The sequence below is a fragment of the Primulina huaijiensis genome, chromosome 16 (assembly GCF_012295235.1).
Source record: "Primulina huaijiensis isolate GDHJ02 chromosome 16, ASM1229523v2, whole genome shotgun sequence".
Classification (NCBI taxonomy): Eukaryota; Viridiplantae; Streptophyta; class Magnoliopsida; order Lamiales; family Gesneriaceae; genus Primulina; species Primulina huaijiensis.
Genome location: NC_133321.1, coordinates 200,966 through 228,711, shown reverse-complemented (window position 1 = coordinate 228,711; position 27,746 = coordinate 200,966). Strand labels below are relative to the sequence as shown.

The following is a 27,746-nucleotide window of genomic DNA, read 5'->3' as shown; positions in this document are numbered from 1 at the left end:
GTAATCTTATCGGTGGGAGAAAACTTTTTGTTTGTATAGGATTTATTTCGAAGTTTGGTGCTGGAGCCTTCTTATTGGTTCAAGTCATAATATTGTTAGATGCCACACATTCATGGAACGATTCATGGGTAGCTAAAGATGAGAAAAAATGGTATTCTAAATAAAATTCATATCCTCTTTTAATCCTGGAGTTTTTGGTCTAATGATGATTCTATCTTTGTTGTTTTCAGGTATATTGCCTTACTTGCAATATCAATAGCATGCTATCTTGCTTCCTTTACGTTTTCGGGAATTCTATTCATTTGGTTTAACCCTTCCGGACACGACTGTGGCCTTAATATCTTTTTCCTCTCGATGACCATCATTCTTGCTTTTACCTTCGCTGTTGTTGCATTACATCCCCAGGTAAGTGTTTCTTTTCTATATGTTCTGATGTTAATTCAAATTAATTTTGAAAAAAATTTTGATATAAATAACACAAACCTGTTACACGACCAGCTGGAAAAGCACTAGTTTGTTTTTTTTCAACTGGTAAAAACTTCGATTTCGACAGGTTAGTGGCAGCCTCCTGCCTGCTTCGGTGTTATCCATTTATTGTGCATACCTTTGTTATACTGGGCTCTCTAGTGAACCTATAGATTATGTATGCAATGGTCTCCACAACAAGTCAAAAGCTGTAACCTTGAGTACCCTTATTCTGGGTATGCTTACGACAGTTCTCTCAGTTTTATATTCTGCTCTCCGAGCTGGATCATCGACAACCTTTTTGTCTCCACCAAGTTCACCCAGAGCAGGTATTTAAAACTGGTGTAAAATCTTATTATTTTTTTTGCTTATAGCATGTGTTTTTTTCTTTTTAACTTAACCCATTGGTTCACTTTTAATTATCATTCATGATCCTATAATCACATGCTTGCAGATGTCATTTTTACCTCTTTAATAATGTCTCATTTGCTAATGTTGTATTTCTTTTTTTCAAATGTACCCTTAAAAGTGATGCTCTCTGACCGTGTTCAAATCTTCCCACAATTATTAGTGTGGGGGCGAAGAGGTATATTTTTACATACATTTTTTATAAAATTTATGTGTTGGAACATTATGTGACAGGTGACAAGAAACCTCTTCTTGGCTCGGACGAACTTGAATCTGGTAAAGGAAAGGACTCGGAAGCCCGGCCAGTTACTTACTCTTACATGTTCTTCCATCTGATATTTGCTCTAGCTAGCATGTACTCAGCCATGCTTCTTTCTGGTTGGACGAGCAGTTCAGAAAATGCCGACCTCATAGACTTCGGTTGGACTTCAGTTTGGGTTCGTATCTGTACCGAGTGGGTCACGGCTGGATTGTATTTGTGGTCTCTTGTGGCTCCATTGCTGTTCCCTGATCGTGAATTCTACTAAATCTTTGCTATTGTGTTTATGATGTTAATATCAGTATGCGGGACTTGCAATGTGGTGTGCCAAGTTTCTAAACAATGGTAAGCTGTTTTGTTTTTTGTATATGTAAATGCTCATGGAACATGTTAAGTCAAATGAGGGAAAAATTAAAAAAGAAAGTAAAACCAGACAAGATCTACAAGCCAAATTAAAGTAGATACATTTTTTTGTTATTGTTAATTATGTTTTTTTTTTAACATGACATTGATGTAGTATTGATTTAATCTTAAGTTCACGTGTGCAGTTCTAGATCAATACCTAACGAAAAATTACTAAAATTTTTACATGACAAAACACCATTTCCACGAAATTGCAATTTTCCCATTTTGATAAAGTCGGATGCTTGAATTTGCATTGGAATCAGCTACCTAGGTACTTGGATCCCTTGTGGGCCAAATTATATTTAAACTGTTTGGAAGTAGGAGTTATCCCAACTCTTACAACATTGCAGAAGTGAGACATAGAAGCCTGATTTAAAACGTTGGTTTAATTTATTACATTGCTAAGTTGGTTGGTGACGGAATGGGGATAGTAACCAAGAATATTTTCCTCTACACACACAACCCTATCAACTAATCGAAAGCCAGCCATTATTTTGCATTTATACACACCATCTTGGGTTCTTAATTTTAAACTGCATATATAAAAACTCTATCAATATATTTATACTAGGTTTTTGACTTTTTGTTTTGTTTTGTTTTATTTTATTATTCTTTCCCTCTTGGGATTTCTGTGGTGTGTTTTTCATGCAAGTTTCATTCATTTATTCTTTTGATCAATAACAGAATGATCATGCTCTACAATTTGTCGAGTGTTATCAATGCATTAAGCATTAATCTTACACTTTGCATGCATGTCGAGTACTCTTATATGAAGGTTTTAATTCATTTTCTGTGGGATTTTTACTCACTAATGGAAAATTTGGACAGCGGTAGGCAATCTGGGACTCATACTTGTGTAAGATAAAAGAAACCGATTTGATTAAACTAAATGAACTCACATGTACTCATGCATAATTTAGCCGAAATCCTATTTTTCTGAGGTCAATTTCATTTACCGTCTGGGAAAACTAATGGTTAATTCTTTTCGCGAGTTTGCCGTAAATCTAAAGTCTCACATGGCATCCACGTGCAATTTATTGCTGAAACGTCTGCTATTCTTTTTCTTAAATCGTGCTAGAAATTTTTTTTGCAAACCTCACTAAATCGGCCGAGATGCATAATCACATGCATAAAATATTTTGGAACCATTTTAAAATAAAACAACCAACTATATATTTGAGAAATACAGCTCATACTATAATCTCTCAAAAACCTCTCAAAACATAAATAAAAAGTCGTAAAAATATCCTTAACATTACTTAAAATCATAAATCATAACTAGTGCGGAAAACTAGCGTCGGTCCTCGGGTTATGTGCATTTTCAATCTAGCAAAGTCAACCATCAAGACCTCTTTTAACATATTCATAATCAATAGCACCTGCATCAATCACACCTAGTGAGTCTAAATACTCAACACACCATAATCTTGATAACAAGTAGTACGTATAAAATCACAAGCAACAGTGAAAATACTTTTACTTAAAATATCGTTTTCATGAAGATGCATAACCTTTAAAACAATAACATTTTCATAAAATTTTTTCATAAACATTTTCATATTAATATAAAAATATTCGTATCCATATTCATATTCATATTCGTATTCGTATGCATATTCATGTTTGTTGAATTCAGATCGTGATTGTGACTCGTATTCTTAATCGTATTGGGGCGATGGATCCATCTATAAAAACACAGTACAGGGCGGCGGGGACACCAACGACACTCTCACCGATCAACTGGGCCTTGGCCAACTTATTAATATATTCGTATTCGTATTCGTATTCGTATCCGTATTCAAAAAAATACGATCGTCGGGCTCCCACTGGGACTATAACCCTCGCGATATCTCCAACATGTAGTAGTCACAATCCCTTCACGTCCTTCAACATTTCGTATTTCCATCACTTAATAAAATCATGCATATAATATCGTTTTTCTTTTAAACCAAGCATGCAACATATCTTTTAAATGCCAATGTTAAATCATAAAAATTCATAAACATTCATAATCATTGAAAATAATCATGTTAGCATATACAACAGCATTCAGGACACTGCCAAGACGTTTACTAATTTTTAGGTGTAAAAAGACCGTTTTACCCCTGAACGTATAATTTTCACGTTTTTGACTTTTCTTAATTCCACNATTCAGGACACTGCCATGACGTTTACTAATTTTTAGGTGTAAAAAGACCGTTTTACCCCTGAACGTATAATTTTCATGTTTTTGACTTTTCTTAATTCCACTGACTCTAACATGTCCCAAATAATTATTTAAGCCTAAATTAAAATTCTCATAATTTAATTTAGCTTAAAAACTAGATTTTTTAATTAATTCATAATTAGTCGTTTTGAAGGCGTTTTAATCCCGAAAAATTCCAAACCTTACTATAAAATTCTCATATTAAAAACTTAGTCTTTTAATAATTATTTGAGCTAAATATAATTTTTCATAATTTTATTAAGCTTAAATCTAGGCGTTTCCTGATTCGTTTTTAAACTTAGACGTACTTCCCGGTTTTGACTCGTATGGACTCGAAACTTCTCCAAACCTTACCAAACTTTAAGCAAAGCTTCCTAACACATAACTAAGCCTTATTGAACTCAATTCAAGCCCACAAAATCCCTGGAACTCGCCCCTACAGCTGCTGGTTTTTCTGCATGGGTGTTCTAGTCCTAATAGGACTCTAACTCCTCCTATTTCGGTTCCAGCCCGTAACCGCTTGGTCCAGGACCTGGTCGACCCTCCTAGGACTTAGACCGACTCCTCAGCAACCAGCTGGACCAGCCCANATTTCGGTTCCAGCCCGTAACCGCTTGGTCCAGGACCTGGTCGACCCTCCTAGGACTTAGACCGACTCCTCAGCAACCAGCTGGACCAGCCCCTAACAGCCTGCTAGCAGCCTCCAATGCCTAAAGCCAAAATACGCAGCCTAGCCCTCATAAGCCCTCAACTCGATCAGCCTTCTCCCTGAACCATACCAAGCCTAACTCCTCTCACCTAGGGCCACCAGACAACCCTCATAGGACTCCTGGACACGTCTTAACAGCAGCCAGCCGCCCAGCCCCTCAAGGAAACCCCAAACGAAACCCTAGCCCCATAATATGCAGTTTTTCGTTCAACCTACTTCACCCTACTGTCCAGCCCTTAAACCTTCATCTATGGGTCCTTAACCTTCTGGAAAACGTCCCTTGTGATGCCCCTACCATGGAAGCCCCTTTATGCAAAGTTAACTCAAGTTTCGGATCACAAAAACATGCTATAAAACCATGTATATGAATAAAAACGAAAATAATAAAAGAGATACTTCTTTTTCATGCCAACCATAATTAAATACATTTTAGGGTGTGATAGATGAGAAAAAGAAGAATTATGGCGTGACTTTGCGTTTAAAACGCACGAAAACGTTACGGCGATTCGAGGACGACGGCGGAGAGGGCTTGCTGAATTTTCCTCAAGGATTTTCGAAGCTTTTCCCTTTTGTTTTGGTGTGTGCCGTGTACTGCTGGTGGTATGCTGATGGGGAGAGTTTTGATTTGTTTTGGGGGATGGGCGTGTGTTGTGTGTGGGTTAAGGGGTGAGTTTTTTGTTGCAAATAGTAATTAAAACAATAATCATAGCTTAGGCCCATTAACTAGGTTAGTTAGGCCCATTAGTCTTTATCTAAATTATAAAAATTATTTTGTTTAAATAAATTTGTGAATTTATTAGCCGGGTTGCCCATAAGTTCGTATTTTTGTTGAAAAACCAACACCAATAAAAATTACATCACGGCGTATAAAATCACCTTAAAACCTCCTATTTTCAAAAATAATAAAAAGCATCACCCATATTTTAAATAATTAAAAAAACTATTTAATAAAAATCATTTTCTATTTTTCAGTCATCGGTCTCCGTTCCTCGATCGCAACTCGAATAACCTTTAAAAATATATTTTTAATGCAACAATGTAGAAAAATATATTTTAAACATGTAAATATGCTCAACATAATTAATTCATGCAATTAAAACATTTAATTAAAATACAAGAGAATTTAATAAGTACATGCATGTGGTTCGCGTGGACTTTTAAATTTTCTGGGCGCTACAATCTTCCTCCCTTAAATTGAATTTCGTCCTCGAAATTCGCTTATCCTTAATAACCCAAAGTTTAGACTCAGTTCTAGTATCCCAAAAATCCACGCTTCCGCTGCACTACTCTGATAGAACTTAAATTCTAGAATGTTCTTACGTCTTCTTGATCCCAATTAAATTTTTCCTTCTAAATCTTTATTTTCAATTCGCAACTTAAAAAGACCCAAATGACTTAGTGTTATTACTATTATAACCTCAAATTTTAATTTTTTCTTACGATTCTTAATATTAAAAGATGGATGACCATACTTATCGTATATTATTTTCCTTATTTTATACTGTTAGGATTGATTAGGGGGTAATCGTTGAGCTACAATAGCTCGGTTCTTGAAATATTGAACACCGATGAATTAAATCGAGTTTGGTGTTCAAACCAAGCGGAAAACACTCGAAATAATTATTCGTAGAAACCGATTAAATATTTTGTAAACCATTTAAAATATATGCAAGTTGAATGAGTAGAAATATTTTGGTTGAAGCATTTTATCAAACACTTGGTATGCAATATTTTGTATTTGAAGAACACATAAAATGCTNAGCATATTGTTTAATGTCTCATATGCAAAGACTACATACACAAGTTTATTGTCTTTGTGCAAGACTCACTCAACTAATATTTGAAGTGCAACTCTCTTGTATATGTGTGAGTGATTGTGTGTGAGGAATTTATCCTTTACAGTGTACATCTCAAATGTATCATCACACAAGGGCTTGTGCTTTCAACTAGCTGATTTCTTCATGCTAACTGCCCATGCTTTGAATCCCATTCAAAAGCTCTTGTTTGATCTTCAATATGTTGTATTTATAAGCCCCAACAATGATATATACGTTAGACACAAGAATATGACCGTTTGGAAAGTTTCTGTACTGTTTCTGAAATTGCAACGGTCAAATTCGTCTTGCTGGGCATTTTCCCGACTGGTCAACTGGTCAACTCAACTGGTCAATCAGTTCAACTGGTTCAGTTCAACTGGTTTGGTTCAGTTCAACTGGTTCAGTTGGACTGGTTCAACTGGTCTTCAGCTGGTCTGGTTCAGTTTCAGCTGGTTCAGTTCAGTTGGTCTGGTTCAACTGGTCTTCAGCTGGTCTGATTCAGTTTCAGTTGGTCAGCAGCTGGTTCAGTTCAGTTGGTTGGTCAGCTGGTCAGCAGCTGGTTCAGTTGGTTCAGTTTCAGCTGGTGTGCTGAAATCAGCCTAGCTGATTTCAGTTTGTGCAGAACCAGTAGCTTCATCATCATTTATCAGCATCTTAAGCTTCGATTCAGACTTTGCCTTCTGAAGATGATTTGTTGATCATCGTCTTATCTTTGCAATGCATACTGCATCACTTCATTTCAATTACCGAGCTGAGAGATATGACAAAAATACCACAGCTGCTCAAACCCAACTGATTGCTGTCTTTGTGCAATCAGTTACGATCAGTTGCGATCAGTTTGACCTAGATAACTTCCGATTCTGCCCAACTAACGTGAAATACGACTTGTTCCAAATTGCGTTTTCTAATCAGTCCAGTTGGTGGATTGTCGTTTGAATAATCCATTTGAGAGATATCACCAAAATACCGAAGCTTGCCAGAAATTCAGTTTGTGCAGAATTCAGTTTCAGCTTGCTTCTTGTATTTGCAACTTCACACTTGAGTAAATATGTTAGAAACACAATAACAAGTTTTGTTAACATCAAAATCAAAATTGAGAACATGAAATGTTCCAACATATACCCAAAATTCTCAGGAACTTATCAAATTTCAATCTTAAAATCCCAAACGCGTCCGCTAACGCTTAGATTTTTCAAGCCTAATATCGATTCATTCTTAACAACCCCTGTTTAACATTCCTTATAACACTATATCCAAGATATCTCAAGGTTCCAAATATTCTTTCAAGCCCAAATCATTGAAAATTCCTACCAATTAAACCATCAAATTATCGCTTATTGCTAAGATAGTCCCCAAATTCCTTATTAATTGCAAAATAAATTCTTAATTTTCTCAAAAATATCACATTGGTCCCAAAAATTTCGAAAATTCCTACCATTATCCCATAATTTTTTGGCATTCTAAATTTCCTTTTACGGGTTTTCCATAACATAAATTTCGATAATTTTAAACTTATTTACCCAAAAATCAATTCCTATAACCAATCTTACCCTTCGTCAAAACTTAAAATCCCAATTTATACATTTCTATACTCCCAAAGTCGTTACAAATCCTCGAATCATTATTACTTATGAGTAACTCTCAAAAATTAATTCAACTAGTAACCACGAATCATAAATATTTTCTTAGAAAGTCTACATGTCCCAAAAGCATTCATAATATTATTCACGAATAACTTATAGCCCAAAAAGTAGAATGTCGATGCTAAAACCCAAAAATCAACATAGTCCAATTCCACCACAAAGCCAACATGCGTTGCAATCCAATAATTTCTTATTTCATATCATATCACGTATAAAAATCATGAAGCATATAATTTTTTAGTATAACAAAGTCATGCAACCATGCAGGACAAAACTCATTTGCTATACAACCTTAAACATAAACGTCAATCAACTTCAAAACGTGTATGCACATGTAGCTTAAACGTATAGACCATGTAAACATGTAGGTAGCATCATATAAATCATATAAAGCATGTAAACTTACAACTTTGAGGCTTGACAACTGAGCTTTCCGGCGTTGATGGTGGCACAACCCTTTACAGGACCTTTGCTCTGATACCAACTGAAACTTCTGTTATTCGTTTTCTTAAATCGTGCTAGAATTTTTTTTTTTCAAACATCACTAAATCGACCGAGATGCATAATCACATGCATAAAATATATTGGAACCGTTTTAAAATAAAACAACTAACTATATATTTGAGAAATACAGCCCATACTATAATCCATCAAAAACCTCTCAAAACATAAATAAAAAGTCGTAAAAATATCCTTAACATTACTTAAAATCATAAATCATAACTAGTGCGGAAAACTAGCGTCGGTCCTCAGGTTATGTGCACCTTCAATCTAGCAAAGTCAACCATCAAGACCTCCTTTAACATATTCATAATCAATAGCACCTGCATCAATCACACCTAGTGAGTCTAAAGACTCAACACACCATAATCTTGATAACAAGTAATACGTATAAAATCACAAGCAACAGTGAAAATAGTTTTACTTAAAATATCGTTTTCATGAAGATGCATAACCTTTAAAACTATAACATTTTCATAAAATTTTTTCATAAACATTTTCATATCAACATAAAAATATTCGTATCCATATTCATATTCATATTCATATGCATATTCGTATCCGTATGCATATTTATGTTTGTTGAATTCAGATCGTGATTGTGACTCGTATTCTTAATCGTATTGGGGCGATGGATCTATCTATAAAAACCACAGTACAGGGCGGCGGGGACACCAGCGACACTCTCACCGGTCAACTGGGCCTTGGCCAACGTATTAATATATTCGTATTCGTATTCGTATCCGTATCCAAGAAAATACGATCGTCGGGCTCCCACTGGGACCATAAGCCTCGCGATATCTCCAACATGTAGTAGTTACAATCCCTTCACGTCCTTCAATATTTCGTATTTCCATCACTTAATAAAATCATGCATATAATATCGTTTTTCTTTTAAACAAAGCATGCAACATATCTTTTAAATGCCAATGTTAAATCATAAAAATCCATAAACATTTAAAATAAACGTTTTAACATATAAAAATCATAAAAAAACCATAAACGTTTAAAAATAAACATTTTAACATCATAAACGTTTAAAATAAACATTTAAATCATAAACGTTGGAAATAAACATTTTAACATAAAAATCCATAAATATAAAAATTTCATAAACATTTAAAATTGACATATTAACATATAAAAATTCTTAATCATTGAAAATAATCATGTTAGCATATAAAACAGCATTCAGGACACTGCCATGACGTTTACTAATTTTAGGTGTAAAAAGACCGTTTTACCCCTGAACGTATAATTTTCACGTTTTTGACTTTTTCTTGATTCCATTGACGCTTACATGTCCCAAATAATTATTTAAGCCTAAATTAAAATTCTCATAATTTATTTTAGCTTAAAAACTAGACTTTTTAATTAATTCGTAATTAGTCGTTTTGAAGGCGTTTTAATATCAAAAAATTCCAAACCTTACTATAAAATTCTCATATTAAAAATTTAGACTTTTAATAATTATTTGAGCTTAAATATAATTTTTCATAATTTTATTAAGCTTAAATCTAGGCGTTTCCTGATTCGTTTTTAAACTTAGACGTACTTCCCGGTTTTGACTCGTATGGACTCGAAACTTCTCCAAACCTTACCAAACTTTAACCAAAGCTTCCTAACACATAACTAAGCCTTATTGAACTCAATTCAAGCCCACAAAATCCCTGTAACCCGCCCCTACAGCTGCTGGTTTTTCGGCATGGGTGTTCTAGTCCTAATAGGACTCTAACTCCTCCTATTTCGGTTCCAGCCCGTAACCGCTTGGTCCAGGACCTGGTCGACCCTCCTAGGACTTAGAACGACTCCTCAGCAACCAGCTGGACCAGCCCCTAACAGCCTGCTAGCAGCCTCCAATGCCTAAAGCCAAAATACGCAGCCTAGCCCTCATAAGCCCTCAACTCGATCAGCCTTCTCCCTGAACCATACCAAGCCTAACTCCTCTCACCTAGGGCCACCAGACAACCCTCATAGGACTCCTGGACACGTCTTAACAGCAGCCAGCCGCCCAGCCCCTCAAGGAAACCCCAAACGAAACCCTATCCCCATAATATGCAGTTTTTCGTTCAACCTACTTCACCCTACTGTCCAGGCCTTAAACCTTCATCTATGGGTCCTTAAACCTTCTGTAAAACGTCCCTTGTGATGCCCCTACCATGGCAGCCCCTTTATGCAAAGTTAACTCAAGTTTCGGATCACAAAAACATGCTATAAAACCATGTATATGAATAAAAACGAAAATAATAAAAGAGATACTTGTTTTTCATGCCAATCATAATTAAATACATATTAGGGTGTGATAGATGAGAAAAAGAAGAATTATGGCGTGCATTTGCGTTTAAAACGCACGAAAACGTTACGGCCATTTGAGGGACGACGGCGGAGAGGGTTTGCTGAATTTTCCTCAAGGATTTTCGAAGCTTTTCCCTTTTGTTTTGGTGTGTGCCGTGTACTGCTGGTGGTATGCTGATGCGGAGAGTTTTGAAATATTTTGGGGGATGGGCGTGTGTTGTGTGTGGGTTAAGGGGTGAGTTTTTTTGTTTCAAATAGTAATTAAAACAATAATCATAGCTTAGGTCCATTAACTAGGTTAGTTAGGCCCATTAGTCTTTATTTAAATTATAAAAATTATTTTGTTTAAATAAATTTGTGAATTTATTAGCCGGGTTTCCCATAAGTTCGTATTTTTATTGAAAAACCAACACCGATAAAAATTACATCCCGACGTATAAAATAACCTCAAAACCCCCTATTTTCAAAAATAATAAAAAGCATCACCCATATTTTAAATAATTAAAAAGAACTATTTAATAAAAATCATTTTCTATTTTTCAGCCATTGGTCTCCATTCCTCGATCGCAACTCGAATAACCTTTAAAAATATATTTTATTGCAACCATGTAGAAAAATATATTTTAAACATGTAAATATGCTCAACATAATTAATTCATGTAAATAAAACATTTAATTAAAATACAAGAGAATTTAATAATTACATGCATGTGGTTCGCGTGGACTTTTAGATTTTCGGGGCGTTACAATTGCAATCCATACGTAGCACATGAATGCTATAAAAACTTCCTAAGTTGTCTTGTTTTCAAATTTCTCATTTAAACAAGGTGTAAATGGCACAAATCTTGGCTCCTTCAGCGCAATGGCAGATGAGATTTGGGAAGAACTCGGCAGATTCAAGCCTGTTGAATACAAAGATGCTGAGCTCACTTGTTCTAAAGCAAAAAAAGAAAGTGGCAGTTGAAACTTCAACCAAATTTAAGGTCTTTGCAACCTTGTCTGAAAATGGCAGCACCATCAACCATTTTGAACAGCTCCTAAACGTAGACGTAATGCCGTACGCTGATAGGATCGTTGCTGAATATATTTGGTATGGTTTCTGCCAATATTTGGCGCAATATATTTCAGTAGCTACTACTTTGTGATCAACTGATTAGCTCACATGTTCGGGTTGAATAACATTATCTTATCTTTTGCTGGTTTTTGACAGGATTGGAGGATCTGGAATTGATGTGCATAGTAAATCAAGGGTAAAGAAAACAGTGATGCACTTCTTGATCTATGCAGCGTTTACAAAATTTTACTTGCGATTAACCATTCGTCATTGTTAATTTCTCAGACAATATCAAAGCCAGTCGAGCACCCTTCCGAGCTACGAAAATGGAACTATGATGGATCAAGTACAGGGCAGACTCCTGGAGAAGACAGTGAAGTCATTCTATGGTAAAAATCATCTAGTAAAAGCTAAAAAATTATAACCACATTCCCATTTAATATTTCATATTAAAACCTGACATTCTCATTTTTCAATGCAGCCCTCGAGCAATCTTTAAGGATCCATTCCGTGGTGGCAATAACATTTTGGTGAGTCCATGAATTTGGCGGTCATTTGATTCATTTTTCTCCTCCGCTTCCTAGTTTCTTGAAGTGTGTTACTACATGGATCTGGTTTGTCTTAAATGTACGTCCTGGCTCGAAACAGGTCATCTGTGATACATATACATCGGCGGGTGAGCCTATCATTACAAACAAGCGCCACAAGCTGCACATATATTCAGCGATCCTAAGGTGGTTGCCGAAATTCCATGGTAATTTTTTTTGACACTGCTAACTAATCAACGATTCAGATAAAAAAATGCTACATCAGAGACGTTTTAATGATCCTAACGTATCGTGTTTAGGGACCTGACTACTGTGGAGCAGGGACAGACAAGTCATTTGGTCGTGACATATCTGATGCTCATTACAAGGCTTGCTTGTATGAAGAAATAAATATCAGTGGCACCAATGGAGAGGTCATGCCTGGACAGGTATCTTCCCCGGCTATTCTTGTTTCAAAACTGGACAAAAATGTATGTTTAGTCCTCCCGTTACAAGATTGGCCCTTGATTGATTATGGATCTTGCAGTGGGAATTTCAAGTAGGTCCCAGTGTTGGAATCGAAGCCCGAGATCACATCTGGTGCGCGAGAGATACCTTCTCGAGCTAGACCATACAGTCATACTTGTTACTTGGTGAGTCGAATGGAGATTTTCCTTTTTTCCATGGATGAACTTTAACAAAGTGAATGCCAGAGACACCATGTACCTGCAATGTTAGTTTTCAAGGAAGTATAAATGATATTGCACCGAATAACAGTTTTGGATACCCATATTTTCCTCGTGGAAGAATTCTTGACTGCGGTGTTGGGCAGCACCTTGTGCAACACCCGATTTGAATGCCAGTTCAGAAAGTCATTTCTTAGTTTGTAGCAGAAGGGTTTAATGTGCCCAGGCTTATGGCAGTAGTGACAAATGAAATGACGCTTTCTATGCTTAGGTTTGACTGACTTCTTAAATTGTGACATCTTCACTGGCGAGTGAACTTTTGAAGGTGAGGAGGAAAAACTGGTTCGTTTCGGCTTTTGTTCAGAGACCGCCTTTGAGACTGACCGAGTCTCCACAGGAGAGTTTCCAGTAAAGAGGACAGTACAATCTTCACTTCCCTTTACAAACACTGTAGATTTTGGTCCAAAGTTGGACGATTCACCATGTTCATATACGCTTTCAACATATCCAAGCCTAGTTTTGCCGTCCTTTCCCATAGTCAAAATTGTGTCAAGTTTCAATGAACTTGAGTTGAATTAAGCAAGTTTCTTTGAAGCCTTCTCAAGATCATCCTTGACTTTACATAATTCGAGGTCCTTCCTACTAAAAAATGCTTCAAGACGAGACAAATTGCTCTTTAACTCAGTGTTTTCCTTTGAAAGCATGGAGTTTGTCTCATTTCTTTTGAGTCAATCATTATAAAGTTCCTCGTACATCATCTGGGCAATCTCCACAGTAAGTTCTTCTTGATCAGATCCTTGGATTTCGTTAAGTTCTAAGTTCTCCAGAGATTTAGCATTTAGACACAGTGCCTTTGAGGCGGTGTTGCGGCCTGGTGTTGCAACACCAGTGGCAACACCAAGTGGATTGACTTGCAGTTGGTGTGTATTCTTCAAAATGGCAGATAGAGATGTAAACTATTCTCCTTTACTGGATTCAAGTTCTTCATCAGAATCTTCATCACTCAAGGTTACTGCCATGCTTTTATTTTTACGAAGCAGATTAGAACACTCATTTGCATAATGCCCATATCCGGAACACTCTCTGCATTGTACGGAATCCATTCTTTTAGTCTCTGATTGAGTCATCACTTCATTCTTTGGCTTAAAATTTCCTTGAGTAGGTGTTGGCACTTTATTCCTCTCAAAAGGGACAAAAGAGGGTTTCAATGTTGACACGCTTTTCTTCTTGTCTCTCATTCTCTTTAAGTAGTCGCCGAACTTCTTGGTAATCAAGGAGATTGACTCCTCACTGAGATCAAATTCATTTGCTTCTTGAATTAGATTATTCATAGAGTCATCACTAGCTTGTAATGCAACAGATTTTCCTTTATCTCGCTTCTGAATATCCAGGTTCATCTCAAAGGTTCTGAGAGAGCTCATTATATCTTCCAGATTTAAGGTAGAGGTGTCCTTTGATTCGTCAATGGCACAAATCTTAATGTTAAAACGCTCAGGAAGAGATCTTAGTACCTTACTGACAAGTCTTTCATTTGACATGGGATCACCGAGGCTAAAAACTTCATTGGCAATGTCTCTGAGTCTCCGATCATATTCTACAATTGTCTCATTATTGTTAGAGTAGGTGCCTGTTGAGCCAAGTGTTGGCGGAGGGTTCATGTTGAAACTCTATGTATAAACAATCTTTATTTTAATAATATTTGAGATTATTGTTTTGGCGCATCTTTATCTGTATACTCATGCTATTTGCATAGATAAAATCCTTGAATATACAAATAGTAGAAAGAATATGAGATGCTCATATGATGAGTATCATGAAACTCATATTTGGAATATTGTATATTCTAAACAGTTCTTAGTCGATTCAGCCGCCGCTAAGAAGGATATAGGCCGCTCGAGTTTGAGACTAGTATTTGCGGTGTGAGTACATGTTTCATTGGTAGGGGACATTGTGATGTCCAAGCATGCAGATAGGTGCTCCTGGTAGAGTGCACTAAACAACCCTCCATTTAGGACTTTCCAAGTGGTTCTCACTTATCGAGTGGAAACGTCCTAATTTATGGTTGTACACCGTTAGTCCTTATGACTCGGGACAACATTGAGACTCTATATGCTTGCGTTGCACTTTGACTTGTTTACCGACTCTCATGGGGTCGTCAGGTGGCAAGGTTGGGTGTTCTGTCGAAACATATAGGAGTCGATGCATTGTAGTCGGGGATTCACCGCTTACTTTCGGGTAAGGATATCCTATGTGTATGTAGTTTGAAATCTCTGGTCAGAGTATGATGGTAATTAAGAAAGGGGTTTCTTAGATTACACCATCGATGCACCTACGACATGATACATAGTATCGATTCTTTGACAGCTCTCGATATACCAATAGTTGTCGAATCGGTCGGGATATATGAGATGAAGGGACTAGCATTTGATACCTAGGTAATCATGTAAGCGATGCTGCTAGGCGTTTAACATGATTTGTTGAGTACTATCATACTTGAGTTCTGACGTTTTTATTATCAAGGAGTTGATAAGTAAGAATGGAGCAACTGGGGTATGCTCATACAAGGACATGTTTAGTCCCGAATCACATTGAGATGTGAACCCACGGCTATTTGTATCATTGAACCATTGAGGGTCACACAAGTGCTAACTTTTGAGATCCCGTTGAGAAGTAAAATAGTTCAATGTGTTGAACGGCTTATAAAGGAGTTTAAAAATAGAAGTATGACTTCTATGAGGGAATTATAACTTTTAGTTTGTGGAAGTATTCCTAAATTAAAAGTTGGTCAAATAAATAATGTATTTGGAAATTGTGATTTTCATAAACATTATTATTATGGACTAAATTAAATTAATTCAGATGTTGAATTAATTAAACACTAGTGGACCTAGTAGAGTCTAAATAATTAAATTAATTCAAGTGTTGAATTAATTAAATAACATTGGATCTTGTAGAGCCTAATTGGAATAATTATTTGACTAGTGGGCTTGAATAAAGTCAAGTAAGATTTAATTAATCTCAAATGTGTTTGAGATATTAAAATAATAGTTTATGAGCTTTGTAAATGTTACAAACACAAATAGCATGAATGGGAAGGTGAAGAGTTGGGAGACAACTTTTTCAATAAATAAGGCATGTGTCTCACATGCACTTTAACCTTTTTGCACAACCAAGAAAAGTCTTCCTCCTCCTCCATCTTGCACTTGGCCAAAATTTTTAAGAAAATTCCTCCATTTTCTCTTCATTTTGGTTGAAGAAAATATACACTTCTCAAATATAAATGCTCTATTTTTTCTAGTACAAAATTAGAATGGATCTACCTAGTTAGTTGTGGATCTTATTTTGAAGGAAAGAAGGAAGCTTGTAGATTGTCTAGCTAAGTTGTTTATAACTTAGTTGGAGCCAAACATCAATCCTTGTGATTGATAGGTAATTTTTTTAAACACCCTATGAATGTCACATTTTGTGTTTTGCTTATTTGCTACACTACTTTGTGGGGTTCTCGGCTTTTATTCTTGTTGAAACAAATTTTTAAAACTTCCGTTGCGCATTCGAGCACCGTAAACGATCCCCTTTCAATTATCCTCCATTTCAAGCTTTCAAATTTGGATATTAACATCCTTAGTTTGGTTCTGCGTACACTTTCAGACCCTTCACAGTGCTTCTGAAGAATATCCCATGCTTATTTGGCAGAGATGCAGTTTGTGATAATACTGAACATGTTGACATCAGCAGAGGTGAATATAGCATTGAGCGCCTTCGAGTTAAAGTTTGAGGTTTGGACTTCATCATTAGACCATGAACTCTCAGGTTTAACTCTACTATCCCCATCATCATCAACCGTTCTTGGTGGAGACAAACCATCTAAGGCTCGTTGCCATGCCCTTTTCTTCGATAGATTTAATGTACATCCTCATCTTAACTTTCCAGAGGGCATAGTTTGATCCATCCAAGACTGGTGGTCTAAAACCAGTGTTAGAAGTTAACAGATCCATCAAGCTATTAGTATATTTCCTGTAATAACAACAGACGATCAGAATCAATCACTTCGTGTATCAAGGGTTGGCTCTGATACCACTTGAAAGGGTTGTTGATCATAAACGTACAGGAAACAATTAAAAACGAGTGTATCAGTATTTGGTGTTGTGCTCTGGTGTTGTCTACACGAGCACACAACATGCAGTGGAAATTAGTTATTAACACACAAATATAATTTTAATAGATAAACACCAGTTTTAAATTATGCACAAGTACAAGTATCGATGCATCATGAAAAAAAATTCACTAGAAAAATATGTAAATCGTTTACACCAAAACAATACTAGTGAAAATAACAAAACTAAATTCCTTGACACTCCAAGGAATTAAATTGCATCAAAACAAATCAATCCTAAACACTAGATGCATAGAATCAAAACGTATTGCTTAAAACAAACGAAACCACTCTTCGATCAACACTCTGCGTCAGTGTTGTTCTTGAGTGTCAGCAACACCAATCAGCAACACGGTGATTCTGTGAGTCAATCACACAAACCCTTCATGCGAATCTTCAATATTGAATTTTTGTAGGTTCAGCAGAGTTTCAGTGGCTGTAGAATATCTCTCAATCGAATGTCTGTCGTTCTTCTCTTCACATCTTTCTATATATAGATCTCTCACTTAGCTCTAAAGATCTTTCCATAGACACTTAATTCCTATACACAAGGAAAAAAAAAGAGTTTTAATAGGAATCAAACTCTATTCATATCTAGTATATCATCTTATAGATAAATTCCCAAATTACATTGAATAATTCCCAAGATTAATAAGATTATCTATAACTAGGGAAACAAATCTTATCAAAGATCCTGTTAATTTAAATTGGTCTAGAAAGGAAAAATAAAATATTTAATTGATTAGGAAAAAAATATTCCTTTCATATACCTTATGTAATATTTGTAAATAGGGGATTAAAATGAGGGTCATGCTAACGTGCGAAAAGTTCCTTCGACTTGTATTGTTGGGATTGGTTGACATGAATACCTTGATCTTAGCTGTTTGGCAGCACTTCATTCTTATTCGGTTACATAATCATTGAGTACAAGAAACATCACCTTTAATGTTTTGCTAATCGCAATGTTACAGCAAGCGAGTTAAATTGGCGCCTCATGAAGCTTAATCTAATTACATAAGCACTCTTAAGGTTACAATGAAACAGACACACTGTCAGGAAAGTGGTTAATCCTACATTTAGGTTTATTGTAACTCCACTAACGATGATTTGAGGGAGTGTCGTGATGATTCGAGCATTACAAGTGCTTATGTTATGTAACACCACACTCAGATTTCTGTATGTAATTTACCCTTAAAAATACTTGGGAAAGGTCGAAAAAGGTTAAAGAAAACAATGGTAACAAAAATATTGTAAGATAGATGAAAAAAAAAAAAAAAACTGGACTATATACAGATTATTGCAACGTGTTGAAACATGTTTCTTGCCTTTGCATCCAAAAAAGTAAAGAAAACAGGACATTGAAGTTGACACGGTACATTCTGTAGTCATAATATATTCAAGATTGATGATATGTGAGAGAAATCAAGCCCGTTGATTTGTTTTTAAAGAAGAGAGAAAAAAGTTTACAATCAGTGATGTCACATGGTGTCATGGCTGAAACTGTGCAAAAGAAGAACAGAATGGTAGAGTTTAACTGCATTTAAGCCAACAGAAATTCCTTCTACCCTCCTGCATGATCTCAAAAGCAAGTTTGAATCTTTCTATAGATGCAACTCCAGCTTCGATATAATTCCGCGCCTCTTCTCTTAAACTCCACAGCATCAAGGGTTTAAAATCTTGCAGACAACCTCCTGAATCAGCATCTCTTAGTATACCATATTTTGCATTTTTACTCCATCGATGCAAGATATAGCGAGATGGAAGCTCCTTTATATTAATTATTTGGAACACCTTCAGAGCATGCCTACAGAGAATGCATTCAAATTCAAACATTCTACAGCTACAACTGATATTCAGATTTGATGCATTAAAGGCAATGGTGTTCCTCTCTTCACCATTTCCACACTTTTGCACGAGAAATCTATTAATGGCTCCTTCAACATTTTCCTTTATTCCAACATAACTGTAGCATTCCAGAAGCTCCTTCAGAAAAACTTTGAACATTGTGACTGTGTAAAGACTTCTACATTGCTCTTCTATTGGATCTTTTGTGTGCAAAACTGCTTGCAAATTATATGAGTTAAAATCTTCCATTCTTTCCTCTTCACGGTGATTTTCCAGAGCTTTCTCATACCGTACAACGAATTCATTCAGAGGTGTTTCTGCAGTCAAAAGTGTACCGAAATACAACTTTAAGCTTCCATCCACTGGGATTCCAGCAAAGAATGTTCCCTTTATGTACAAGGAAGCCCAACTTTTCCGCATTCTGTACATCTCTTTAAGCCATGCATTCTCTCTCAGATTATATTTATTCATAATCATGTTCCAAGCAGAATCAAATTCACTGGCTATCTGACTTTGGAAAATGCAAGTTTCCTATTCATATTTGAACTCTGTATTCATGGAGAGTAATGCACCCAAATTCTCCTGCTCTTTAGCGAGAATTTGCCAGGCAGAAAATCGATGATGTGTCCCCGGAAAAACATATGCAATTGCATGTTGAATGTTTGTGTCCTGATTGACTATTACAGACACAGGGCGTCGTCCCAACATTGCTTTAAGCCAAGCCTTAAAGATCCAAGTAAAAGACTCCTCAGATTCATCGGCAATTAAAGCACAACCAAGAAGAACGGGTTGGCGATGATGGTTGACACCAACAAATGAAGCAAATGGAACCAAATAATTACTTCTCCTATATATTGTATCAAATACAATCGCATCACCAAACTGAGCACATGAAAACCTAGATCGGGCATCAGCCCAGAAAATATTCATACCTTTTCTATCACGGATTTCCACAGAGTAAAAGAACCCTGTATCTTCAGATTGCCGAGATTGAAAGTATTCAAGAAGCATATTATACCAATCACATCCAATTTTGCTTTCATGAACTCGTTTGACAAGGCTAAGGCCCCCATTTGTTTCAACCAAATCCAAGTTTTCCAAAACGCTGCTTCCTTCCTCTCTATATCCCTTAGATGCCACAGTCACTGGTCCACTAAGAGCTGTCGGACTACTAAATTCATGATTGTGTTCTTTCTGAAGACGATCGACCACCCACCTTCCCGATTCTTGTCTTTGAATTCTCATGTATGCTCCACAGCCAACCCTTGAAGGATGCTGACGCCCTTCCTTTGAGCACACAAATCTTCGAGAAGTAATTGTTCCATCAAGTTTAGAGCGGAATAATTGGCTGATCCTTACTTTGAACCCAGTATTAGCAGCAAAAGTGTTGTAGAATTTGTACGCTTCATTGGCAGAATTGAATTCAAAACCTTTGTAAGGTTCACAAGAGGACCCTGCATATTCATCCATGCCTTCATTTTTTTGCCTTTTTACATCAACGTCAAATAGTTCATCATTCTCATATGATCTGATTCCTGTCCTACTAGCTCCACCTGCTGATGATCGTGGAGTTGGAAAACTCTTCCTCTGTACCAGTGAAGGAAAAAGCTCTCCAGAGACTTCAAATTCATGATTGTGTTCCTTCTTTATATTAGCTAACACCCATTTCCCAGAATCTACCTTCTGCACTCTTATGAAAGCCGGACAACCAGTTCTTGAGTTCGTCTGAAATCCCTCCTTCGAACACACAAACTTCCGGGATATAATAGCACCATCAACTCTGGATCTATAAAGCTGCCCTGTCCTGATTTTGAACCCCACTTGACTAGCATAGGTATTGTAAAATTCGTGTGCCTCTTCGGCCGAATCAAACTCTAATCCCACATAAGGTTCCATCTTAGATTCTCCATCATTCCGATGCCCATTAACTAGAGGTGGTGGCTTTGTCCTGACAGTCACGATATTTCCCAGCAACTCCAAATTCATATCAATATCTGCAAAAGTCAACAAAATAATATATTATAAAAGCAAATTATGCTATGTGCATACATATTCATGCTTATCTCATACTAGACTGCTTTTGAAAAATGAGCGCAATCATGGAAGCAACAGACAGAGATGAAAACATAAACATTACCTCAAAAGGCCAAACAAATCTTAGCGAAGCACATAAATGCAGAAACAGTCACAGTATTATAATAAGGACTAAATAAATAAATCCTAAAGCAACTTAACCTTAGTAATTCAACATGATAATTTTGAACAGAATATTAGTCTAGACACAAGAGTTAACAAAATTATTAGATACTGAAGCATTAAAAAAAAATAGTAAATCCAGAGGTCATAGGGTTAGTGACACATACCAAATTACATCTGATTTGAAATCCTCGGAAACTGAAATTTGTTATAGAGAGCGCAAAATTGTATATCAGCAGAAACTGGCCATCGGGTTTTCTGGAGGAATACCAGCTCAGCATACAGTATCATTAACTTACAAGTGTAACAGGGAATGAACTGAAACTAACATCAAATATAGTTGGTAAAATAGAACTTTAGAAAGAAGGATTGCATATTTGGGTACCAGGAGGTTAACTGAAATGTACAAGTGCAACGAACAAACTGAAATGACCATCAAATATAGTTGGTGAAATCGAACTTTAGTAATTAGGGTGCCTGATTTGGGTGCCAGGAGGTTAATTGAAATTGTGGATGGAATAAATTTATCGAACACTATATGATGCTTTTCATTGTGATACAATTTAAACCTGGATTTCATGCCGAGTCACCCACCAATAAAATAAATTCCCATCAACCATCCATCTTGCAGAAGTAACAATTATTATCAATCAAACAAATTAGGCCCAACATACAAGATCGAAAAATCCCATAGATTCATAAACCCCGTGAATTAGATCCCATCACAGAATAAACTACACAATAAATTCATGCACTAAGTAGATTCCAAAGCTACCATTTGCATTTCTTCTCTCCTCCCAGTCAAACTCTATCAGGAAAATATCAATAATAACCATTATAGCCATAGACTCGGCAATCGGCAGACCTAAAAGGAATCAACCGCATTCCTAAATATTAACCAACCACTTCAGTCCATACAAAACGCGACGCAAATGCACAGAAACAGTAACGATCAAATGTTTGGAAATGAATGATGAACACCAAGAAAAATGAAATAAGCGATCAAAGTCCACAACTTACGCACAAATAGTCGCGTACCTACCAGAAAGGAGTTAAAAATCCAAACTTTTCAGTTCCCAGATAAAAAAAAAAAGATCAAGAAACTACACGAGGCAAAACAGATCAAAATTAAGAACCAATAGGGATTTACCAAACGCATGTCGAAGGAGCTGAATCAAACTCCCAAACAAAGGTTTCATCCCTCCCAAACAAAGGTTTCATCCCACATCAATCCATATCACAAAAACAAAAAATCAGCAAGCCAGTGAGCCACTCGGCCGTTTAGCAACTCCAAATTAAACGAATGCTAAAAGCGAAGATTTTTCGCTAAAAAAATGATTAATTAAAGGAAAAAAATAAGCAAAATAATCAATAATTTAATTTGCAGGTTAATTTTGAAATGGGGAAAGATGTTGGGCTTCTGGAAGAGCTACGGTTTATCAATTTTATTTTGGTGCAATTGCGGAGAAACTGATAAAAATATAATAACTAATTTTTGAAACAATTAGAATTCCCAACCGTCACATCTCAATTTATAATGGAAAAATATGTATTTTTCTCGTAATTTAATTTAATTTATTTTAGAATAAATTTTATACACAAAAATAAGATGTAAATATTAAATCCGGAGCCATAAGGCTATACATATATATACCTTTGCTTCTTTCCGAGGTTAGGGTTTCAGGATTGTTGCGGGGTTTTCGAATTTCCTCCAAGGTAATTATGCCCAGATATAGAAGCCGCAGTCGCAGCCCCGTGAGGCGAAGCAAGCACTACGACGACCCACGTGACCACCGCCGCGAAAGACGCTCGCCGGCACCCTCTGGTCTCCTTGTTCGAAACATCTCTCTCAGTGCCAGGTTATCATTGTCGTTCCTACGCTCTGCGAATTTGTGCTGTATGAAGATTGCTGCTGCTGTTGTTTTTTTTTAAAAAAAAAACAATGTGTGGAATTTCGTGTTGATGTCTTGGAATGCCTCGAAAACTTTCATTGAATACAGGTGTTCTTAAATTCGAATGGGTTCTCAATTTGTTGGTTGGTAATCAATCAATTGGATATTTATCAACAAAAGTATTTTTTTGTGGTGTAATTATGAGACGTGTGTACATTGTCATGGTTGAGTTATGCAGGGTGTTCAATTCTCTTTGTACACAATTTTTGGGCTTGCATTTAATTTAAAAAATGGTCTACTTTCAATTTGGTGTCTGCTTAGACGACGATGCTGCATTTGTAAAATATATAGTCTGTTGTACTTATTCCTTTAGTAAAGGAATATAGGAGTTGCATTAGATTCTTTGCTGTCAGCCAGCTGAAGCAAATGGTGCAATGTGTTATTGAACTTTTCAATTTTCTAGCTTCCATAGTTAGCATATTGTTTTACAAAAGTTTGCCAAATCTGTTGCTCTTCATTTTTCCATTTCGTAAATCTGCTGCATCTGTGAAAATTGGAGATTTATCTTTATTTACTTCTTGGCAGGCCAGAGGACCTCAGGGTTCCTTTTGAACGATACGGTCCGATAAAAGATGTCTATTTACCCAAAAATTACTATACTGGGTATGCTTTCATCTCTTTACGGCTTTACACGCTTCAGTCATCCCCGAAACTTTTTTTGTTTCTCAAAGACCATATAAACTCTCTTCTGCAAACACTTTTGATGAAAATGCAGGGAGGCACGCGGCTTTGGATTTGTTAAGTTCCGTTATCCTGAAGATGCAGCTGAAGCAAAGAGCCAATTGAACCACACGCTTATCGGTGGACGTGAAATAAGAATTGTTTTTGCTGAAGAGAACAGGAAAACTCCTCAAGAAATGCGTAGGGTTTCACGAGTAAGGTTTGTGTCCATGTCGATGTGTACTCTGTTAATAGCTGTTTCTTTTTCCTATGTTCAGTACTTGATTGCTGAGTATTTTTACTTTTATCTTTTGTTGCAGCTCTCGGGTAAATAACCGGAGTCGGAGTCCATCATGGTCCCCTAGACGGCGATACCACTGTTAGTAGAATTTATACTCTTCTCAGTAGGCATTTTACTCCAAAAGTTTTTAACATATGCAAATAATCTACGTGATTAAATTCCGATTGGATAAACTCATCTAGGAATATAATGAAAGAAAGAAGAATTAATATCTCTTATGATATTGTTATCCTGCTGAAAGATTTATGTTTCATATATGGCAGCTGACTCGCGCTCCCCTTCTCTAGCACGCCGTGAATCAAGGTCTGCTTAATACTTGGATGTTATTTTTTCATCTGGTTTTTGACTTATGTCAACTTCTTTCACGTCTTGTGTTGAGTTTTGAGGTTTAGAAAATCTTTACAACAATCTTCTCTTTCTTGATCTTGATCTTGATCTTGAGTTTTAAAATGTCTGTGATGGTTGCGCTCGATGGCAGGTTAAATCAAAATTATTTTTGTTCTGACATATTAACTTATTATTATATCGTGGATCAGTCTATTGCTATTCACTTTTTTTAAAAAAATATTTATTCACATTCAGTTGGATGGTTATATTTTCAATCTAATCATGAGACCTAAGAAGAAACTAGCGCGCTCTCTGAAAACCCGCTTAGTATTCCTTAGTATTTAATTAGTGTGATGTGTGAAGCTACTGTAATCCCTGCATATCCTTCAGTTGGGAATAAAATTACGGGTGTATCTGGAGATTTTGTGGATAATATGACATTTATCATATTCTTCTACCGGGAGGAAGGTGGTGAAGAGGGGTTTTTTTTATCTATTTGTTTGTTTTATAGATCTTTTTATCTTTTGACGGCTACCCTCTACTCTAAATAGTATGCAGGAGCTAGAGTGTTCAAAACTTTATTAGCGCAATATTACAGGAACATAAACTACTGCTTTTTTAAAATTTTAATTTCTATGCAAAAAAATGATGATCATTCTTAGTTCTTTTACCTGGTTGGAAAGTAATGTTTGATCTTTTACTCTTCATTTTCTTGAGAATACTTTAAAATTATCTCAATCATCTGATGGATGGTTTCTGGTAGAATTGAATGACGAGCTGATGGCCTTATCTATGCAGATCTAAATTGACAAAGAGAGACATAAAGAACTCAAGACTAATAAAGGGAAATGAGAAAGGGATGAAAAGTCAAAGACTACTTGCTTTATATTTTTGTCAATGCCTTCCAAAATCATCACCGATAAATTTCAATTTGAAGAAATATTGCTTTATTTCGCTTTTCAGCTTGTAAGGTTTCTGCCTTACGTCATTATAAGGAAAACAAAACTTTTATTTCTTTCTGTTGGCTTTTTAGTTTGATATCTATGTTGCATAATATCCAGTTAAAGAAAGAACATAGAGCTTATAGTTGGACAAAGAAAGAAATCATCTTCAAAGAAGCAAAGCCTTTCAAAGTTATTACTGATTGAGATGATGTGAAAATGGCCAAGAAAAGATAGTGTGAGGTAATTGTTGGACGCAGAGAAAGCTTTGAAGTTTTGAGATGCTGGTGTACCCGTATACTGCTATAAAGCCTTAAACAGTGTGTGGATCAAAATATCCTTGTTTTTTCGTGAAAAAGTTGCAGGTAAAGGGTAATGCTCAAGTCACTAGATATTTCAAGGGAGATTCTCGTCTTGGTGCCGAGAATGTTATATTGTTATTAAATTTTTGACTTTGTGATTTTGTTTCAAAGTGAATTTTGGGGGTTCGGAAATGCTTTAGTCATTACCTTTTATTAGAATTTGGTATTGCTAGGCTATTAGCTGGTTTGATGTGTTTTACTCTGCTAATTTATCGTGCAATGAAAAAATTGCAGCAACTGATTTTATTTTATGTATGGCAGGGGCCATGGCGCTAGGGATGATTACTTATCACCCGGCAGATCAAGATCTATTTCTAAATCAGTTTCTCCCAGGAATGATAGAGATCACAAGTATCATGAGAGATCTCCCCGACATTCCAGATCTGTCACGCGTTCTCCTTCTCCACGTCATGAGAAAAATCACAGGCCAAGTCTCCAATCCTCGAGTCCTGCAGGAAACGGTCGGACTGGTTATGTACCAGCTAGCACAGCCCAGAGTCCCAAAAGGAACTCTAGGAGTCCAGCCAGGTCTCTTTCTCTCGATCCTACAGCTCTATATCGTGTTAAAATTTCTAACTCAGAAATATGTCATCATGTTCCCAACAAATGTTTTGGGCCAGTTTGAATTTGATTTATTCTACTGCATTCCATGCTGCTCTCTTTGGCGATAATTTTCACATTTTAATGTATTTAAGCATATCATGCAGTTCAGTAGGAACTGATTGCTATTTTTCTTATGCACAGTCCTCATTGAAGATCCCAGTTTGTTCTGTTCTGGGCTGTTGGAAGTGCACTCACAAGTGTTGTGTGAAGCATCGTTTACGAAAATGTGCGAGTGGCGCATGGTGAACTGTAATTTTTGCTTCTTCAATACATCTATGTTTGATGTAATCATTAGTGTTAGGATTGGGTTGGAGCATGTAGCGTTTGTGATTGTTTTTCCTTTGAGTATTGCCTACTGTCCCAAACTTTGAAGCATATATAATTCACTAGATATTCTGCTATATTTGGAGGTACATTTGTGTTTCCCATTAGATTTAGAGAACAGTGATTGCTTATTTTGAAAAGTTGCGATCACAAGGAAGTTATAGGACAAGGCAAGACAGTTAGTTGCTCCTATTTCAACGAATGTGCCGAAGTACATATATATATTATGGACTTGCTAATAGACTTGAGTTGATCGCATTATACATATGAACGCATTTTATTTTTGACAGGATAAGTTTGTAATTTTATTAAGCAGAAATTAAATCATCCAATACAAGCGAGAAATTCTCAAGCTTCCAAACAAAAGGGAAGGGGGAGGAAATCACTAAAAACTAGCAAGTGCGTGTATAATTTTACCTTCTTTCCGAAGGCCATCATCATCTGTCTTTCATGGTCGTGAATCACAGCTCTGACTGCACAACCGTTTGATCTCTCTTGTATGCTGCATCAACATCCAATCGCAGGTAATAATTACTTGTCGGCTTGGTCGTGGCCTCTGAGAATTATTTTGGCTGCTGTCACGGCCAGTAGTAGTGAATTGCGGGCTTCCTGGAAATCCTGCAGCAGAGTTGTGCTCCAGTCTGCTTCGGCCTTTCGATTCCTTCTTTCTTTATCATGTATCAGTCCCAACCTTTCTTTCCATACAGCCCATGCGCGCATCACTAATAGTTCAAGGTGTTTCTATCAAGCTTTTCTTTCATCCATAGGAAAATATCAAGGATGTTTAAATTTCGAACATGTTTCAGGAGTTGCCTGAATATTGTCCCCTACCAACACATCTTCATCATTGGGCACCAAAACAGCGCATGGCATTGTAGGGTCATCAATATTGGCACACTGGACATGTTCCTTTCACGGGGACATTATGGGCCAGCAGATTCTCTTCCGTGGGAATGATAATGTGTAGTGTGCGCCACCAAAATATCCGAACCTCAGGGGCGATCGGCAGCGTCCCTGCTAACTTCCACCAGCTTTTTTTGAACGTGGTCCTGAGCAATGACTCGGAGGGTCATAGAAACCAATTGCCACTTTGTGGCCATCTCGCAC

The 27,746-nt window shown here is 36.5% G+C and overlaps 2 protein-coding genes, 1 long non-coding RNA gene and 1 pseudogene across 7 annotated transcripts in view; 3 read left to right on the top strand and 1 right to left on the bottom strand.

Annotated features, from left to right (window-relative positions):
- Window positions 1-1,499, top strand: part of LOC140962059 (uncharacterized) — a 101,546-nt gene extending 100,047 nt beyond the window's left edge. Inside the window, exons 4-7 of the mRNA XM_073420907.1 lie at window positions 40-151; window positions 231-405; window positions 554-794; window positions 1,108-1,499. Coding sequence (XP_073277008.1) covers window positions 40-151; window positions 231-405; window positions 554-794; window positions 1,108-1,400 — 821 coding nt within the window. The 3' untranslated portion in view covers window positions 1,401-1,499. The remainder of the gene's footprint in view (window positions 1-39; window positions 152-230; window positions 406-553; window positions 795-1,107) is intronic.
- A 10,014-nt stretch (window positions 1,500-11,513) lies between these two features.
- On the top strand, window positions 11,514-13,004 carry LOC140961965 (uncharacterized). Of its 2 annotated transcripts, XR_012172427.1 has the most exons (5): window positions 11,514-11,798; window positions 11,927-12,151; window positions 12,244-12,516; window positions 12,610-12,738; window positions 12,837-13,004. It is a non-coding gene; the product is annotated as an uncharacterized lncRNA (long non-coding RNA). The 2 variants fall into 2 exon arrangements; XR_012172426.1 differs by having other exon boundaries at window positions 11,515-12,151.
- A 5,441-nt stretch (window positions 13,005-18,445) lies between these two features.
- On the bottom strand, window positions 18,446-22,361 carry LOC140961353 (protein FAR1-RELATED SEQUENCE 7-like; annotated as a pseudogene).
- Window positions 22,362-22,811: 450 nt separating this feature from the next.
- LOC140961529 (serine/arginine-rich SC35-like splicing factor SCL28) lies at window positions 22,812-26,716 on the top strand. Of its 4 annotated transcripts, none has more exons than XR_012172366.1 (7): window positions 22,812-23,028; window positions 23,647-23,724; window positions 23,837-24,001; window positions 24,102-24,160; window positions 24,346-24,385; window positions 25,208-25,715; window positions 25,974-26,206. XR_012172366.1 is itself a non-coding variant. In XM_073420107.1 (7 exons), the coding sequence occupies exons 1-7, from the start codon at window positions 22,892-22,894 to the stop codon at window positions 25,472-25,474; spliced, it is 651 nt and encodes a 216-aa protein (XP_073276208.1). In that variant the 5' UTR covers window positions 22,812-22,891; the 3' UTR covers window positions 25,475-26,186. The 4 variants fall into 4 exon arrangements, 3 of the variants coding, with proteins under 3 accessions (XP_073276208.1, XP_073276207.1, XP_073276206.1); XM_073420107.1 differs by having other exon boundaries at window positions 25,208-25,375; window positions 25,471-26,186; XM_073420105.1 differs by lacking the exon at window positions 25,208-25,715 and adding an exon at window positions 26,457-26,716 and having other exon boundaries at window positions 22,814-23,028; window positions 25,974-26,240.
- The last annotated feature ends 1,030 nt before the right edge of the window (window positions 26,717-27,746 follow it).

What these genes read in the sequence shown, in the direction of transcription:
- LOC140961529 (XM_073420105.1), top strand. Translation starts at nt 22,892, where the DNA reads ATGCCCAGATATAGAAGCCGCAGTCGCAGCCCCGTGAGGCGAAGCAAG. An exon ending in CGTAGGGTTTCACGAGTAAG is followed by an intron (nt 24,002 to 24,101) that starts GTTTGTGTCCAT and finishes CTTTTGTTGCAG; the next exon opens with CTCTCGGGTAAATAACCGGA. An exon ending in CTAGCACGCCGTGAATCAAG is followed by an intron (nt 24,386 to 25,973) that starts GTCTGCTTAATA and finishes TATGTATGGCAG; the next exon opens with GGGCCATGGCGCTAGGGATG.